Source organism: Schistocerca serialis, chromosome 1 (genome assembly GCF_023864345.2).
Source record: "Schistocerca serialis cubense isolate TAMUIC-IGC-003099 chromosome 1, iqSchSeri2.2, whole genome shotgun sequence".
In the NCBI taxonomy this organism is placed as follows: Eukaryota; Metazoa; Arthropoda; class Insecta; order Orthoptera; family Acrididae; genus Schistocerca; species Schistocerca serialis.
Window position 1 is genome coordinate 477,003,488 of NC_064638.1, and position 18,795 is coordinate 477,022,282.

Below are 18,795 nucleotides of genomic sequence, written 5' to 3' on the forward strand. Positions count from 1 at the left end.
TGGACTGTGCGGCTGGTCCCGGCGGAGGTTCGAGTCCTCCCTCGGGCATGGGTGTGCGTGTTTGTCCTTAGGATAATTTAGGTTAAGTAGTGTGTAAGTTTAGGGACTGATGACCTTAGCAGTTAAGTCCCATAAGATTTCACACACATTTAAGCACATGAACAAATGGAGGTTTCGTAAGCTGCCTAAACTCCATCAAGACCACACATAATGCAAAAGAATAAACCGATCTGTTTAATTTGCCTGGGGTGGAGGAAGTGTGTAATGTTTCTATTTTGACCCTGTACTGTAGGGTGGCTACAGTGTGTTCTTCCTATAGGTACAAAAATTGTCACGAGGCCAAGGGCTACCCAAAACACTTGGCCCCTTATCTCTGCGATAAACAGAACTCGAGATATGACCCCCCGAAACATCACGTTTTTGCCTTCGGCATTTTGAAACATATTGGTACTGATACCAATTCTGTTTATACGCTGTGAACTGACTCGCTCCATACTATTACGATTCATTGTGCAAAGTGACCCATGGAATTTATAACTAACAACGGGCGGCTCAGTCTTTGTAGGCAACCATCTTAATGGTGCACGATATCTGCAGCTCCTGCAGAATCGTTCGCTGGATTTTTTGGAGAATATTTCGTTGGCAGTAATCGGTGAATGGAGATACTACACAATCCTAATGACCAGTGATGCAGTACCTCAGTGGATCCTATCCTAAGCATTGTTCTTTTTTTTTGTACTGGTGTCACTGCATGGCCAAAAGGCCACCAGTGCTGTTCCAAAAATTATTGTTTGTGAGCTCGGTTAAAAAGTGAAGTCTAAGGCAAAAAGTTAAAAAGAAGTAACATAAATTGCTATGTCACGTTTTGAATACTCATGTGGATGTTAAAGAAGAACGTATGCACTATAGTGGCTGGCATGAAAGTAGAGTCCTGAAGGTCATGGCTGCTGCCTGCCGCCAGCAGGGGCTGCAGGCTGTGATTCGCCCGCCTCTCGGCTTTGTTGACATGTAGGTACCTTTAGCTGTGCGGGAGGTAAGAGGAGCTGAAAGCTCAGTGTGCTATATCGAGTGTTCACGTCTGATCTCAGTGTCTTACTGTCTTTAGGAAATTGCTTTGACGTGTGTTCGGTGGTGAACAACAATGCAGGAGCAACGGCCTACTTGAAGTACTCCTCCGGTCGGTGTGCGTAAAGACATTCATAAACAATCGAAAGTTATCACATCGAATGTACTCAAGTTTTGTAGTGATCTGGCCGACAATGAAGAAGCGAGGAATAACTTAAATTTTGAGCAAATTCATAAACTTACTGCTAAAGTGTGTGGTGTCTCCAAGTCAACTGTAGGCCTATTAGCAAATCTGTGTTATTGAAAGAATCTCCGGACATGAATGAGTGTTTAGATTCTCCAAGAAAGGGATACAAACGTGAATGGAAATCATCTGACTTTGACGATTTTCACAAAGAGCTCGTAGATATTACAACAGAAGAGAGTATCCAACGGCAAAAAAAATTAGGCTGGCCTCCGTGAAAAAATTAATTGCTCGGGCTCAGAGACATCTGTTCTTCGTCTTCTCCGCTCCCTTGGTTTCCGATTCAAGAAGTGTAATGACGGACGGAAACTCTTAATAGAGCGCAGAGGCATTGCAGCTGCAAGAGCGAAGTTTTTATGTACAATGCACTTCTTGCGTGCAGAAGACGCCAGGCCCGTACTGTACTTGGATGAAACTTGGGTTTCACTGAACCACACCAATAAGTATATATGGCACGACTCCAAAGGAAACGGCGGTTTGAAAGTGCCTACAGTTAGAGGTGGCCGATTAATCACCGCCCACTTTGGTTCATTAACCACAGGCTTCATACCAGAGGCCAAACTTGTTTTTCGTGGTGAGAAAAGTTCTTGCCAATCCGATTACCATTCAGAAATGAATGGAGAAGTATTTAAGAATTGGTTTATTTGGCTGTTGTCTGCGCTGGAAGAAGGGTCAATTGTCGTGATGGATAACGCTAGCTACCACTCCATTCAGATAGAAAAGCTGCCACGTTCAAATTGGCGCAACGCAGATATTATGGAGTGATTAAAGAGAAAGAATTTTTTATTTTCAGTCGATGAAACGAAGGCTGAACTCCTGTATAAGGAAGAAATCGTAGGTGCCAAAAAGACTTACGAATTAGATTAACTGGCAAACGAAATGGGACACCAAGTGGTACGTCTACCACTGTGTCACTGCCAGTATAATCCCAATGAATTGATATGGGCCCAAGTGAAACGAGAAGTAGCGAAAAGAAATACTACTTTCAAACTTGCTGATGTCGAAAAGCTAACATACGAAGCTCTTGGCAATGTTACTCGGCAGGACTGGGTGAGGTGCGTAAAACACGCAGAAGCATTGCAAGAGACTGATTTCTTTAACCAGGGTTTAAGAGACACCTGGCTGAAACATCTGTGATGAAACACCTGGCTGAAACAAGCTATAGTGAATCTGAAGACACGGAGCCACAAGATCCTTCAGTTTAGGTAAGGGCCGTCTATGTATAAAGTTGACTTGATTTAAATGTTTGTCTATTCATTTCAGTTGTAGAGGACATACTGCGAATGTTTCTCCCTTACAGTAGGCGTCTGATAAATTTATCACAAGTGGTGGCGATTAGTTTACACGGCAGTAACTGTCAATTAAAATAAGATTGTCAATTCTGCATTAATTAACAACAGTTTTTCCTAAAAACCTGTATCGAATGTCTTTACATTCGGATATAATCTTACTGCATTCGGTTTACTTGTACATTCGAAATTTAACTAATTTTCTTCATAGATGGATTTACTGGCTGTTTCGTAGTAAGGGTAACGCAGTTCAAAAAAGGACAAAAAGTTGTTGTGCTTCTGTATCGGCTGTATATACGAGGGTTGGGACTTAAATAGTGGCAACTATTTATTTACTGCTATGTCCCCGGACCTAACCGAATCACGCGCGCCCTGCCGTCGCACAGCCCGGCTTCACGTCGCGGCCGCCGGAGGTTCATGGCGTAATCTCCGGCTGAACACGTCGCGCCATTCCATAGTTCTTGCCTTCAGCTCCCTCTATGGCCACAAGGTATAATGGGAGCACAGACCTGACGCCACGGCCACTCGCTCTTGCTCGCTAGCTGTGTTAATATCGAAGTGTCATTGTGTAGATCTTATATGACAACCTTGGACTTAGAACTTAGTTACGATTTGTATTGCACTGTGGAGTTGTGAATTGTATTGTGAACTTAATTACGTAGCTACTTGCTATGAGAGCAATAGACGGTGCCTGCTTCAGTGTGGAGAATAAAGATAAGTCATCTTCCTGATCGCTGGCACCTTACTTTGAGACTAATCTTTTCTCGGCCATCAGATCTTGCGTCACACCTCGGTCACGTCCTGCTACCAATTCCAACTTATGTTTGCCATTCCAGTCAGACATAAAATTTACAGCTCGTACAAAATAGATGTATGTTTCAAAGTTTTACTGACCTTCAAAGTAGTCTCCAGCATTGTATATAACCCGTTGCCAGCGATGTGCAAGTTGTAGGATACTCTTAGCAGTGCCAGTTCTGTTGACAATTCGAGAGGCACGGGCTATTGCCCGACGAATTTGTAGCAGTTCTGAAGCGAATGCCGTGAAGTGTTTCCTTCAGTTTAGAAGCAGAGTTGAATTCACGAGGGCTTAAGTCAGGGGAGTGTAGTAGGTGGTATAGCACTTAGCAGCCCCATCAGTCAAACAAATCAGTAACAGCTTGCACTGTATGTGCCTTAGTATTGTCCTGCAAAATGATGGCAAGGTCCTGAAGAAAGTGTCATCACTTCTGTCTCTAAGCTTGTCGTAGGTTGTGTTCCAGAAATGAACTACGACGTCCACATCGCTGGCTACGGGTTATACACAATGCTGGTGACTACTTTGAAGGTCGGTAAAACTTTGAAATACGTATCTATTTTGTACGAACTGTAAATAAATAGTTGCCACTATTAAAGTCCCAACCCTCGTATAAACAGTGCAGTAACATCAGAACAGTCCCAGCACCTATTCTGATTCTCCGAGAAGAGCATAGAAATCTATAATATTTGAAGACTTTTACAAAAAGCTAGAACGCGGAATTGTATTCCTTTAGTATGACAGAGGATAGTATCCGATGGCTAGAGAAATACAGGGTAATGTCCGTGATAAAACTGATTATTGTGGCCAGTCACTTCAATGCACTGTCTTCTCCACCCACTTGGTTTTTAATTCAGAAACTGTGATGATGGACGAAATTTGTAACACAAGGCAGGGACATTGCAGTAGTAAGAACGAGGTTTTTGTGTACCAAGCACGTACTGCGTGCTGAGAATAATAGGCTTACAGCAAATTTAGATAAAACTTGGGTTTCACAAAACCATTCGAATAAATATTTTGCTCGACTTCAGTGAAAATATTGGCTTCAAAATAACAATTACTTTTGCATAGCGTATATTGGTGTTTTGAGTGATGGATGCAATGACGAAGGATGTGTATTAGCAGCCACTAAAATATTTTGGGGAGTAGGCAATATTCTCGGTCATATTAAAGCGAGCCGTCCGAACAAAACTCTTGCCGACTGCCTACAACGACTCGAGCGCTTCTGCGCACGGAATATCGCGGAAGTAATTTGCCTCGGTACGTGATACGGTACAATAATGATGTCTGAAACGTTAGCAAAAATAATTTTGTAGTTATCTTAACAACTTTCTCGCGGAAAGTTTCTTCGCGGTCCTACAGGACGAAAATTCATCAGCGACCACATTTTTCGCTACACCTCTTATAATATTTTATTTTTTATCTCAGAGTATTTTTGTGTTTTCGAAATAAATAAAAAACACAGCATATGCGTCAGTTAACTTTGAGGATGGTCATATATTTTTAGTCCAATTACATTAGCGATTCTGTTGCTACCACAGGTTGCAGTAAAAAAATATTTTCCTCCAAAATTTCTTGTAACGTTAGTTTCCATTCTTTTTCCTAGTAGCTAGTAAGAATTTTCTTTTGGAAAGTACTACATCATATTGTAGACTAAAAATAGAGTTGCCCAATATTTTTTGAACTTTTACAATCATTTGAAATCATCACTACAAAAAACTAGCAATGCTGTAAGAGGGCGAGATGACCTTGAAGCCCTATTTTCGTGTCAGCCACTATAGCTGTTATTAGCAATGCAGCTTCCCGTTGCAGGATCTGCAAAATGCGCTGAAAGTGGTGGCGTTGTTTTTAACGTTATTTGTGAAAGAATGTTCACAATAAAACATAACAGTGTAAGGTCTGTTAATTTGTTATACCCTGAAAGTTCAAATAGATGCAACTCAGAAAACATTGCGACTTGTTGTCCTGAAAGTATCCAGTATTATCAGTGTTAAGATAGAGTTGGGGATCCCAAACGTTATTTACAGCCATTGACAGATTTGATCTGGCAGGGATACCGGAAGAAATCTGTGCAGTCATAATTGTTTACCAGATAGAGGGCATGGTGGGCCTTGTATTAAGTGTCACTTGACCTACAATGAGCCTGAGCCGAACTAAGTCCACATGAGGCTATTATCCCTGTGACATGTGCACCCGCTGTCCGCGGCTGACAGTGAGAAGAATGCACACAGCATGAATGAGATTGCAAGTCGATTGACGAGGCCTGGACAGGACAGTCCATACTCTTCTAAAACCAATTTCATGGCGTGAAACGTCTAACAGTGATTGACTTGAAGAGGCTTGACCGAGGTAAATATATTGACGGGAAAAAATTCGCAGCGCCAAATAATAATTAATGTAGAGTAATGAAATTTAGGGAATACATTTGTCTAGGCAACATTTTTAAGTGATTAACGTTACAAAATCACATATTAATCAAAGCGCGAAGTAAGACACTGAAAATACACTCCTGGAAATGGAAAAAAGGACACATTGACACCGGTGTGTCAGACCCACCATACTTGCTCCGGACACTGCGAGAGGGCTGTACAAGCAATGATCACACGCACGGCACAGCGGACACACCAGGAACCACGGTGTTGGCCGTCGAATGGCGCTAGCTGCGCAGCATTTGTGCACCGCCGCCGTCAGTGTCAGCCAGTTTGCCGTGGCATACGGAGCTCCATCGCAGTCTTTAACACTGGTAGCATGCCGCGACAGCGTGGACGTGAACCGTATGTGCAGTTGACGGACTTTGAGCGAGGGCGTATAGTGGGCATGCGGGAGGCCGGGTGGACGTACCGCCGAATTGCTCAACACGTGGGGCGTGAGGTCTCCACAGTACATCGATGTTGTCGCCAGTGGTCGGCGGAAGGTGCACGTGCCCGTCGACCTGGGACCGGACCGCAGCGACGCACGGATGCACGCCAAGACCGTAGGATCCTACGCAGTGCCGTAGGGGACCGCACCGCCACTTCCCAGCAAATTAGGGACACTGTTGCTCCTGGGGTATCGGCGAGGACCATTCGCAACCGTCTCCATGAAGCTGGGCTACGGTCCCGCACACCGTTAGGCCGTCTTCCGCTCACGCCCCAACATCGTGCAGCCCGCCTCCAGTGGTGTCGCGACAGGCGTGAATGGAGGGACGAATGGAGACGTGTCGTCTTCAGCGATGAGAGTCGCTTCTGCCTTGGTGCCAATGATGGTCGTATGCGTGTTTGGCGCCGTGCAGGTGAGCGCCACAATCAGGACTGCATACGACCGAGGCACACAGGGCCAACACCCGGCATCATGGTGTGGGGAGCGATCTCCTACACTGGCCGTACACCACTGGTGATCGTCGAGGGGACACTGAATAGTGCACGGTACATCCAAACCGTCATCGAACCCATCGTTCTACCATTCCTAGACCGGCAAGGGAACTTGCTGTTCCAACAGGACAATGCACGTCCGCATGTATCCCGTGCCACCCAACGTGCTCTAGAAGGTGTAAGTCAACTACCCTGGCCAGCAAGATCTCCGGATCTGTCCCCCATTGAGCATGTTTGGGACTGGATGAAGCGTCGTCTCACGCGGTCTGCACGTCCTGCACGAACGCTGGTCCAACTGAGGCGCCAGGTGGAAATGGCATGGCAAGCCGTTCCACAGGACTACATCCAGCATCTCTACGATCGTCTCCATGGGAGAATAGCAGCCTGCATTGCTGCGAAAGGTGGATATACACCGTACTAGTGCCGACATTGTGCATGCTCTGTTGCCTGTGTCTATGTGCCTGTGGGTCTGTCAGTGTGATCATGTGATGTATCTGACCCCAGGAATGTGACAATAAAGTTTCCCCTTCCTGGAACAATGAATTCACGGTGTTCTTATTTCAATTTCCAGGAGTGTATGAAATACTGGTACGTTAATAACTGGTGTGACTGCCAGAGCGTTGAATACAAGCATGCAAAATTGCATGCATTCTGTTGAACAAGTGGAGGATGTCATTTTGTGGGATGGAGTTCCGTGCCTATTGCACTTGATCGGCAAATACATGGACGGTTAATGGTGGTTGTGTATGACACTGGAGTTGTCATCCGATGTTGTTCCATATATGCTCGATTGGAGACAGATCTGGTGATCAAGCAGGCCAAGGCAACATGTCGACACTCTGTGGAGCGTGTTGAGGTACAACAGCGGTATGTGGCCGAGCGTTTTCCTGTTGGAAAACATTCCTCGAATCCTGTTCATGAATGGCAGCACAACAGATCGAATCACCAGACTGACATACAGTTTTACAGTCAGGATGCGTGGAATAACCATGAGAGTACTCCCGCTATCATACGAAATCGCAGAGCAGATCCTAACCCCAGGTGTCGGTCCAGTGTGTCTAGCACACAGACAAGTTGGTTGTAGGCCCTCATCTAGTCTCCTTGTAACCAACAAACGGCCGTCACTGGTGCCGAGGCAGAACCAGCTTTCATCAGAAAACGCAACACACATCCAACTTGCTCTCCAATGAACTCTCGTTTGAGACCACTCAAGTCACAGATGGTGGTGTTTTAGGGTCAGTGGAATGCATGTTGCAGCTGTCCTTGAAGTAAGCCATTCATAACAGTTCGTTCTGTCACTGTGGTGCAAACTGGTGCTCAAATTGCTGCTGTAGATGCAGTACGATGCACCAGAGCCATAGGCCGAACACGATGGTATTCCCTCCTGGAAATGCCACTTGACAATCTGGAGCCTGATATTCTTGCGACTGCACATTCCCGTGACCAACGGTGCCAGTAATCACGTACAATGGCTACATTCCTGCCAAGTGTTCCTACTGTATCACAGAAAGAACATCCAGCTTCTCGTAGGCCTGTTACAAACTCAGTGTAGTGGTGATAATGCTGTTTTTGTCATCTTAGAGGCTTTCTTGACTAACATCAACTCACTACGTCCAATCTCAAAGGTAATTAACGCTCACGATCGTTACAGCCTCTATTGGAAACAAACCTGATTAGCTGGTTCAGATGGCTCTGAGCACCACGGCATTTAACATCTGAGGTCATCAGTCCCCTAGACTCAGAAGTACTTGAACCTAACTAACCTAAGGACATCACACACATCTATGCCCGAGGCAGGATTCGAACCTGCGACCATAGCAGCAGTGCGGTTCCGGACTGAAAGGCCTAGAACCGCTCGGTCACAGCGGCCGGCAACCTGATTAGCATCCTCATATTGGCACTATTAGCGCCTGTCTTTGCGACTGGCGCGAAAATGTGAATAGACATCATCTTTCAGATGTAGAAACACGCCTACCAACTTTCGCTTATGTCGCACGACAGCTTCTTAGTTTGCGATTTCTTTTCCATCAGTGTGTATGAAATCGTTTCACGTCTTCAGTGCACTGATGTTTCCAAAATGAAGTCGGTCCAACACTCTATTTATTTGCATGGTATCAGCGATTGCTGTAGCAATAGTTCAATGATATTGGTACTGTGTATGCAACTACTGAAACGTGTGTGTGTGTGTGTGTGTTTTTTTTTTCCGATAAAATATAGCCAACGGTAAGATTTTCTCGTCTGTTTCTTGCTTTGAATGTGGATGTGATGTTTGCACTCACGTTTCCCTAGAATTTTCTCGTTTCGCACTGGAGCTGTAGATAGCAGATCAAAGCAACTGTGAGAGCATAATTGGCGAACTATGACAAACAATAAGTCGGACAATCAAATCTACTGCTAAGATATGGAATTGCACGGGGCAGAAGAAAGCGACTTCCGCAATATTGCAGGAACACTCGGCAGGAATGTAGCAACTACGTGACTGATGGCAGCGGTGGTACGGTCGCACAAAGACCAGGCTCCGGATTGGCCATGTGAGACTTCCGAGAGGGGAGACTATCGTGTTTCGAGTATGGCTCTGGCGCATCGTACCGCATCTGCAGCAGCATATTTCAACAGCAATTGGTAGCACAGTCACACAACGTACTGTTAAGAATCGGTTACTTCAGTGACAATTCCGAGCCAGATGCCCTATAGCATGCATTCCACTGACCCAAAAAGCACCGCCGTGTCGAGCAAGAGCTCATTGGAGGGCAGGGTGGAGGTCTGTATGTTTTCTCATGAAAGCTGGCTCTGCCTCGATGTCAGTGACGGCCGTGTGTTGGTCAGAAGGAAGCCAGTTCAGGTCCTGCAACCAAACTGTCTGCATGTTAGACACATGGGAATGACTACTTCTCTGTTTTTCTTTGGTTGTTTGTTTTGCACATAACTAGAACCGCACGTCGTTCACTGTTAGTCTATTGTGTATTTAATATTCTTACAACCTATACATTGCATTTAATGAGTAATAAAAATTAGTTAATTGCGTAACTTCTGTGCTTCTATGCAACCAAAGCAATTATTTTTAATGCAAGTACAGTTTACGCAAAGGGTGGGCGATGCTGATTAAAGCACATAGTAATTAGACAGGTACAATTAAAAAACAAAGCGACAGTCTGGTTTCTGTTCGTAACATTTAAAAAGGGGGACGCACAACAATGAACACTCACGGAAAACATTGCACTGTAGAGTACAAATGCATATGGGGGGGGGGGGGGGGGAGGAGGGGAGGACCCAGACAGATAAGGGGGGAAAAGGGGGGAGGAGAGGAAAAGTAAAAAAAGGGGGGAGCCGATGGAGGGAGAGGACACAGAAAAGGGGGGCAGCAGGGTGGACGCGAGAAGGAGCGGGGAAGGCAGTTGAGGGGAAAGCAAAAGGACTCGGGGGAGAGAAAGGAGTCAAAGAGAGGGTAGGCAGGTAAAACGAAGCAGGGTGTAAGGGTGGAGAAGAGATGAAGGATGTGGAGGTGGAGGGTGGGGGGACACAACAGAGAAGGTGTGGCAGTGGGCTGAGGTTGGAGGGGAGAGGAACAACTAGGGGATGGGGGGCGGGGGGATCAAGTCGGCGGGAGGTGTAGAGCACTCAGATATGTAGAGGATCCACGTGTGGGGAGGGGGGGGGCGGCGTATATGGAAGGCGAGGCAGAGCACACGGCGCTCGAGGATCTATAGGGACTTATAAAATTGGTGGGGGGGGGGGGGGGGAGGGAGGGTGGAGCCTTTGGGCTGTGAGCATTTCCTATTAAAGGGTAGACACAGGTGGCGCTCCGGTAGGTATACTGCCACGCTATCTGTTGGTGGACGACGTTCTAACCATGAGCAGTGCATATACTATACCCCAGGTGGCATTATCATCATCAGACCAAAATCGACTTCGTTTTTCCAGGTGTACTAATTTTTTTCTGGTAGTGTATAAAATGATGTACTTTGTGTACACTAATGAAATATACTTATCTTTTAGACATAAAAGTAATGTACTTGGATAATATATTAAGTGGATCCTTCTTACAGTAGGACACAGCTTCAATCTGATATGAAAAATCGCAAATATAGAATTTTGTATCCCTTTTTTGGCTAAGTTTCTGCTGACTCGGTTGTTTAGCAGTGTATGAAAGTAAGGGTATGTACACTTTAGTTGTACCAGCATGAAAACTGAACATAAGAGAATGATCACAGTGTGTTCATACGATTCAGCTGCTGGTGGAGACGGCGTGTGCTGGTGATGCGGTGAGAAGCCCGGCGGCGGCTGAACACACGTGTCTTGGTGCGCACGCTGTGGCTGCAGCTGCACGTGCTGCGTCTTGGACACTGCTGAGGCGCTGTCCACGGGAGCGGGTGCTCGTTCTGGCTGCCTCCGGTTTACCTCTGGTGATGACGTACCACCAGGCGCCAGTCCATGGCCGCCCTTGTCAGAGCCACTTCCGGTACTTTGCGATCGACCAGTGTGGTTGCGAGCAGCTGGTTGATTTGGTACCTGTGACATACGAGAGAATTTGTCAGTGTCCGTTCTTGAAAGCTCTGCTACAGACAAATGCCCCTGCTCAATGTGGTATTGTAGTAATCTAAAGAGGAATGCCCAATCATTAGGTTGAACTTTAAGACATTGCACGGACTGATGTGCTGAGGCACAGCCCTTTTTCTTGCCTCACCATAGCATGACAGGTTTTTTTTTTTGCATCGTTTGGATGACTTAGATGAGTCTTGTGTGATGTTATTTTATATTTGTGTTATTGTGAAGTAGTATTATTTGCTACGTGACAGAGAGATTATTTTATCATGAGACTCCCACATGAAAGACCTGGATTCGATCCACACTGCTGACAATGATGGCTCCGCTGATATTTATGGGGTTACATGAGGAGCGACTTGTAGAGGTAGTTTTGAAGAGCCGACTTTAATGGCAGGCAGAATGGAGTGCCGGGTGCATTGCATATGGATGCTGGCTTCCGATGTTAGCCAGAAGATGGATTAGCGTCTCGTCAGCATCACACAGTCATTGGGCGTATTTCTCAGCAAGCAGCAGCAAGAGATTAGAGAGAATTTATTTTATACTTTTGTCTAGGACAACCGACAACATTGCCTCAGAAATAATTTGAAAACTGTTCCAATATTTCGGTTGCTACCACGTTTTGAGAGATTTTCCTTGCTTGTAGGGCAAGTGCCAGAACTGGAAATCCCCTCCTATTCTGATATTCCTATTTGGAAAGCCCTCTGTCCCACTCTCAAGTCTTGGAGATTACTCTGAAATGAACTGATCTCATAGGCTAACATTTTGGGAGAAAAGGTGAAGGCTGACAGCGGTCAAGATAATGTGTGCTGCTATGTTCTTGCCCATACTGGGCAACCGGTGATCAAGATGAAGTGTTTGCTGTTTTCGATGTTCGAATTATTCGATCATCCCTTTAGCAAAATATTCAGCAAGATACTGAGCTGAATTTTCAACAATAAAATGACAGAATTTGCCCCACATTCAAATAAGCGTCTGCTTTGCTACAGTGATGTGCTACTATGAAGGGCAAGGTCTATTTGAGGGTGTTTTGCCATTGTATGTGAATGATGTATGGGGACTGGCATTGTGTAATATTATGGGTAGGTATGACCTGAAAGGAAGGCAAACTCCAGGATGCTGCCGACTTCAGCGTCCCTTTGATTCATTAATCGCGTCTTTTGTTTAATATTATACATGATACAATTGCTTTACTTTATTTATTATTGCTGCAGAAACTATGAGCTCAACCTATGCCTTAAAATTTCATTCTTATGTATGATAATAACATTCGTTAGACATCATTGATAAGCATAGGTAAAAATACACTAATTGAACACAGGAATAACTTACGTTATTTAATACACAGGAAGGTACTGCCGTAATGCAAAATAAGCTGCTCAAAAAAAAGTTGTGCGCCAGCTGAATATCTGCGAATGTGTATGGGCTTAGATTCAAGGGGAGCAAGGAGTGATAGGATAGATCTTATTAAAGTAATAAGTAACATTCCCGTGAAACAAAAGCAAAAAATCAACCAAGGTAAAGGCAGATTTTTCTGAACTGCACATTTGCAAAACACAAATCTGTTGCCGCGTAACAATCAATACTGTGTTGCTCCATCTCGTACTCTGTAAGGTGGTGGAGGCTTTGATGATCAAGCTGTCCCGCTCTACGACGGCGCTCCCCCTCTCCCAGGGAGGACATCCAACATGTAGGAAGAGTTCCTGTAACAAAGACTGTTCAAGTATAAGCTGGTCCTAGACATTGGTTTCATGTCAACAGATACCATCAGCCATTACATTCAGCTGATTAATACCTCTTGCAGGACTGTGTTAATGAGGCGTGCACAGTATACATCTTGAACCACTAACCCATTGCCGAAACATGGAATGTATGGCTGGAGAATAGGTTGGGTTGGAGGATCCTACCCTAATACTGCACAGTGCTAAAATTGATAATGATGTGAGATGTCCCACATTCCTATATAATCTTCGTTAATCCACTATGGACCCTGGGACAACAGCTGGCATGTATTTCTCGATGCAATAATTTACCAACAGCCGTATGTATTGTAGAAATTTATTTTATGAACTTCTAATGTGCTACCAGTTTCGGCATTACATTGATGCCATCTTCAGGTCCCTCACGTCATAGTCGCACAATCGCTATACACGGAAGGAGCCATATGTGCCAGGTTACACAAGAGCTGTGCATAACGATTTGATTCACGGATCTAGTTATATGGTTCCTTCCGAGTATAGCGATTTTACGACTATGACGTTTGGGGCCTGAAGGTGGCATCAATGTAATGCCGAAACGGGTAGCACATAAGAAGTCCATAAAATAAATTTCTACAATAAATACGGCTGTTGGTAAACTATTGCATCAAGAAATCCCTATATAAAAGTGGCTCAAAACATTTTTCACCCACCTGCCGGGTGTGTTCGTGGGACTGGGAACCTGAGAGGTGTATTGTTACCTGGCTGCATCCACGCTCTTCTACAAATATCATCAGGCAGCAGAATAAATCGAGCAAGGTGAAAATAATCTAAAGCCATTGATCTACCTTCCGCTCCATGTGTTCCATTGTCTATTCGTCAGAGCACCACAGTACTGATGATTCATGCTGTTGTTTGGACAAGAGGACGAATTGAACGTGTGAAGACAATTGGGTACAGTCTGGATCAATACAGCAAAAACAGTTGCCTTCAAATCAAGTACCATGCAGTTCTGTTGCGTTCTTCTCCGATTGCTGCAAGCAGTAACTTGCAGTAGCGATCATTAGCTGGTGTTGTTGGCCAAATGCGACTTCTACGAGGCAGATTTACACTGTTCCGCAACTCATCATAGCTATATTAATTCAACGGACAACACCTCGTGCTCACATATCCTCTACTCGTAAGTTTCAAATGACTACTCGAGGCATGCTGACAGGCTGCGCAGTGCACAGAAGCCAGCTAATTTCGGAGACACATTGCTCTCTAACGAGATGCACTGAGAATACAGGTTTACCTTTACCTTCAGTACACAGGCAATAATTTCCTGCGGGCAAAGGCGTAATCAGAAAGACGTTAAAATACCTGAGCAAAACATTCTCTGAACCGTTTACATTTGTTACAGAAAGCCGGCCGGAGTGGCCGAGTGGTTCTAGGCGCTACAGTCTGGAGCTGCGCGACCGCTACGGTCGCAGGTTCGAATCCTGCCTCGGGCATGGATGTGTGTGATGTCCTTAGGTTAGTTAGGTTTAAGTAGTTCTAAGTTCTAGGGGACTGATGACCTCAGCAGTTAAGTCCCATAGTGCTCAGAGCCATCTGAACCATCTGTTACAGAAAGAGGCAGATACACATTTTAATAACAGCGACAATGCAGCACTGCTCAGTACATTCTGTTCAATATTTTGGTAACCTAGCAGCGGTGCCTTGACTTTGAGTGTCTCTAGTTTTCTTGGCATGCTGCTGCAAGATTCGACTTCCTCGTGTACTGGTGTTAAGATGGTGCGCAAACTCGGTACAGAAGAGAGGGTATAAAGTAGTACGTTGGGCAGCCAGGCAGCTGGCAATGGTGAGCAAGTCAAGATTGTCGAGGACAGTGACGAGTGCCAACTTGGAAAGGTAGCAGGCTTTCCTTTTCGGAGGCGATGCGGAGTCACATACACTACGTGATCAAAAGTATCCGGACACCTGGCTGAAAATGATTTAAAAGTTCGTGGCGCCCTTCATCGGTAATGCTGGAATTCAATTTGGTGTTGGCCCACACTTAGCCTTGATGACAGCTCCCACTCTCGCAAGCTGGAAGATTTCTTGGGGAATGGCAGCCCATTCTTCACCGAGTGCTGCACTGAGGAAGGGTATCGATGTCAGTCGGTGAGGCCTGGCACGAAGTAGGCGCTCCAAAACATCCCAAAGGTGTTCTACAGGATTCAGGTCAGGGCTCTGTGCAGAGCGGTCCATTACAAGGATGTTATTGTCGTGCAACCACCCCCCACAGGCCGTGCGTTATGAACAAGTGCTCGATCTTCGACAGTGGGAAGCAAGAAGGTGCTTAAACCACCAGTGCAGGCCTGTGCTGTGATGGTGCCACACAAAACAACAAGGGGTGCAAGTCCTCTCCATGAAAAACACGACCACACTTTAACACCACCGCCTCCGAATTTTACTGTTGGCACTACACACGCTGGCAGATGACGTTCAACAGGCATTCGCCATACCCACACCGTGCCATCGGATCGCCACACTGTGTACCGTGATTCGTCACACCACACAACGTTTTTCACTGTTCAATCGTCCAATGTTTAGGCTCCTTACACCAAGCGTTGCATCGTTTGACATTTACTGGCGTGATGTGTGGCTTATGAGCAGCCGCTCGACCATGCATTCCAACCTCCCTAACTGTCGTAATACTTGCAGTGGATCCTGATGCAGTTTTAAATTTCTGTGTGATGGTCTGGATAGATGTCTGCCTTTTACACTTTACGACCCTGTGCAACGGTCGGCGGTCTCTGTCAGTCAACAGACGAGGTCGGCCTGTACGCTTTTGTGTTGTACGTGCCCCTTCACGTTTCCACTTCACTGTCACATCGGAAACAGTGGACCTAGGGATGTTTAGGAGTATGGAAATCTCGCTTACAGATGTATGACACAGGTGACAGCCAATCACTAACCACGTTCGTAGTTCGTGAGTTCCGCGGAGCGTCCCATTCTGATCTCTCACGGCGTCTGATGACTACTGAGGTCGCTGATATGGACTACCTGGCAGTAGGTGGCAGCACAATGCACCTAATATGAAACACGTGTGTTTTTGGGGGGTGTCCGGATAGTTTTGATCACATAGTGTATAAACTCGTCGTGTCCATCGTGGTATTTCTTCTGCTGCTTTGGTACATTTCCATGCAGTGAATCTCAGTTTTAATTCTGCCACAAAGATAAAGTAAGGTAAATCGAAGTTAATGATGAGCTCTCATCTGTGTATCACATCTTAACGGGACTTTGTTGTGTCAAAGGCGAGTGAACACACTACTCATGTTAGTCAGTCTCTTAGCGCACGTGGGAGCTTGGCTGTCATTATAAACGTTTCTGTTCCTACTTTCGTCGTCGAGAATTTAGATACTAAGCACTGAAATAGAAGGTGTCAGATATGTGTGTTACTTTTATTTAAGATTTCAAAGGGACTGACAGCTGTGACTTGTGTGCTTCTGTGATTGAAATTTATTTCTAGCTATTGTATTTTCTCACTGTAAATGGCTTTTGCATTGAGCTGCCTAAGCTTTAAACATAGCAAGAGCTTCAGCTAGCCTCTTTTCATTTTTGTTGCGCATTACACAAGTTGAGTGGAGTTGAATTAGTTTGGGGGGGGGGGGGAGGGGTTCATGATGTCGTGATGATTGTGTGAGCTGATTTAACTTCTTCTTAAGCTCTTGTGGTATAATATGGTTCCGGTGCAATCGTTTGCTTTATGGGCTAACTTTGGAAGTGTGAACATGAGGCAGGCGACGCGTTGCAAGGCCCTGTGGAACGAGCCACAGGGCACTATAAGTGCATCGGCCTTTGCTGGAACAGAGAGAGAAGAAACAGTAGTTAGGGTGTCCATCTCCTTGCCAGGGGACAGAAGTCGCTTTGCTGCACGGAGAGCAAGCAGACAAGCCATTGTCCATTTATAGCATGGTCTGCGGACAGCTGAGATAAAAAAGCCTTCATTCCAGAAGCTAGAAAGTTAGTGGCAATGTGAAAACCCTCTTCTCTTGTCACAAAGTGAACACCCAATTCCTGTGCAATACACTCAACACCCCACTGTCTGTCAGCGGAACGTAGGCGGTAGGAGCTTGTTAAGTGATATACTTAGACAGATAAATATCTCCTGGCTCCCTCGGTACTGGCTGCAGACAAACAATCATTGTGATTGTCATGGGATACTGTACCTATTTCAGAGAACTAGGTGCGAGATTTTATGCAACTTCATCTCTTTCAGTAATTTCGCCAGCTCAGACGTTTTGTATTAGAACCCAAGTAATTAACAAGTAATTTAAATATTGGTAATTGCACCCATTCCATTTCTTGCTGGCGAAATTCATTCACTCATAATAAATCTACTCACTCATTACGCGCCTGCCCTTTGTCCGCTCCTGATTATTGGAATGAAGCTTGTATCCAGCAACAGGGAGTTCGTTGGCAGTTTTTATTTCCAGAGCTGTGTTCCTCATGAATTCAAACTAGTGAGTTCTGGGTGATGACTGGTTCCAGGACAATGTCGCGTTCTGTCAGCTCTCGTGGCAGCAGCAAAGGAACAGCAAGTGAAGGCAATTGTGGGTGTGTTGTCGCAAGTGGATGATCACCACTGCCAGATTCTAACGAGAATATCTGACGAGTTGTCTTTGAGGTATATTTAAAAACCACTTCAACTACTGTTAAGAAATGCTTCGGTTTTCACTACCCATTAGGTTAATTAATTACAGCCGGTAATGTGCATTATAATGGGACAGAGACAACATTAATAAAATTAAAATACTTATAAGATTAGAACATATGAGACATGTTTACTTTACAATTATTACAGGTATAATAATGTGCACCAGTGTACTATTGGCTGGAATAAAAGTTGTGACAAATTAATCTTGTCTCATGATCAGGCGTAACTGATGACCTTACCTGGATAATTGCATTAGTCTGGAACAGTAGGAGATTAATAATTATCTCTTAGTCATTTAAGAAGATCTGTAAGTTGTGATTTCTGGTTCAGGTTCTTGTCAGTAAAAATACTCAGGGATTTAGTATATTCTGTTTCATTTATTGATATATAGTTCGCACACTGTTTCTAATGGTGTGGACAGGCCTTATGCAGTGCAGAATCGGATCTGTTTTTTAATCTAAGTTCAGTGACACTCTATTTGCACAGTATCACTTAGTAATTTTGAAGGAAATATTATTTATATTTTGAGTTGCTGACGTTTCTCCATTAGTCCTCTTTGTAATACTTGCATCTTCAGCAAAGAGAACTATTTCAGCTTTTTGGACATATGATGACAGATCATTTATAAACAGGGTGGTCCTCTGATGATATTACAAACTTTCATGGATGATGTAGAAGGGTAAATGAATCAATTTGAGGTAAGGGACCCAAGTTTGGAAATGACTGAGTCGAAAGGTATAAGCGAGTATAGCCTTGTGCAGTATGTAAGGTGTCAAACAAATAACACACCTTACATTTAGTTCCTGAAACAATTCCAGTTAACTCGATATGTCACATGACATGGTTACGTGAAAATGTATGAATTTTATTGATAGGCAAAGTGAATAGACATTTCGTGAATATACGCTACTAACACTCACACTGGTAACTGCAAGCAAGTAATTTACCAGACCCAAGCTACGAGACGCAGTTCTGAAGGAAGGAGAATTTTTACGATGGAATGCCCACCCTCCGTTCGGCTGAAACTTTCGCAGTGGGACACCTAGCGGACACAATGAGACGCTGGAGCCACTGTGTAGACCGCTGGCAAAAACAGCCCTTGTCCCTGCTTTTAAGGACGAACCTTCGGAA

At 44.8% G+C, this 18,795-nt stretch overlaps 1 protein-coding gene across 1 annotated transcript in view; it reads right to left on the minus strand.

Moving 5' to 3' along the window:
• The window catches only part of LOC126484051 (serine/threonine-protein kinase/endoribonuclease IRE2-like), a 99,921-nt gene that overhangs the window by 72,471 nt on the left and 8,655 nt on the right, over positions 1-18,795 (minus strand). Inside the window, exon 3 of the mRNA XM_050107439.1 lies at positions 10,964-11,250. Coding sequence (XP_049963396.1) covers positions 10,964-11,250 — 287 coding nt within the window. The remainder of the gene's footprint in view (positions 1-10,963; positions 11,251-18,795) is intronic.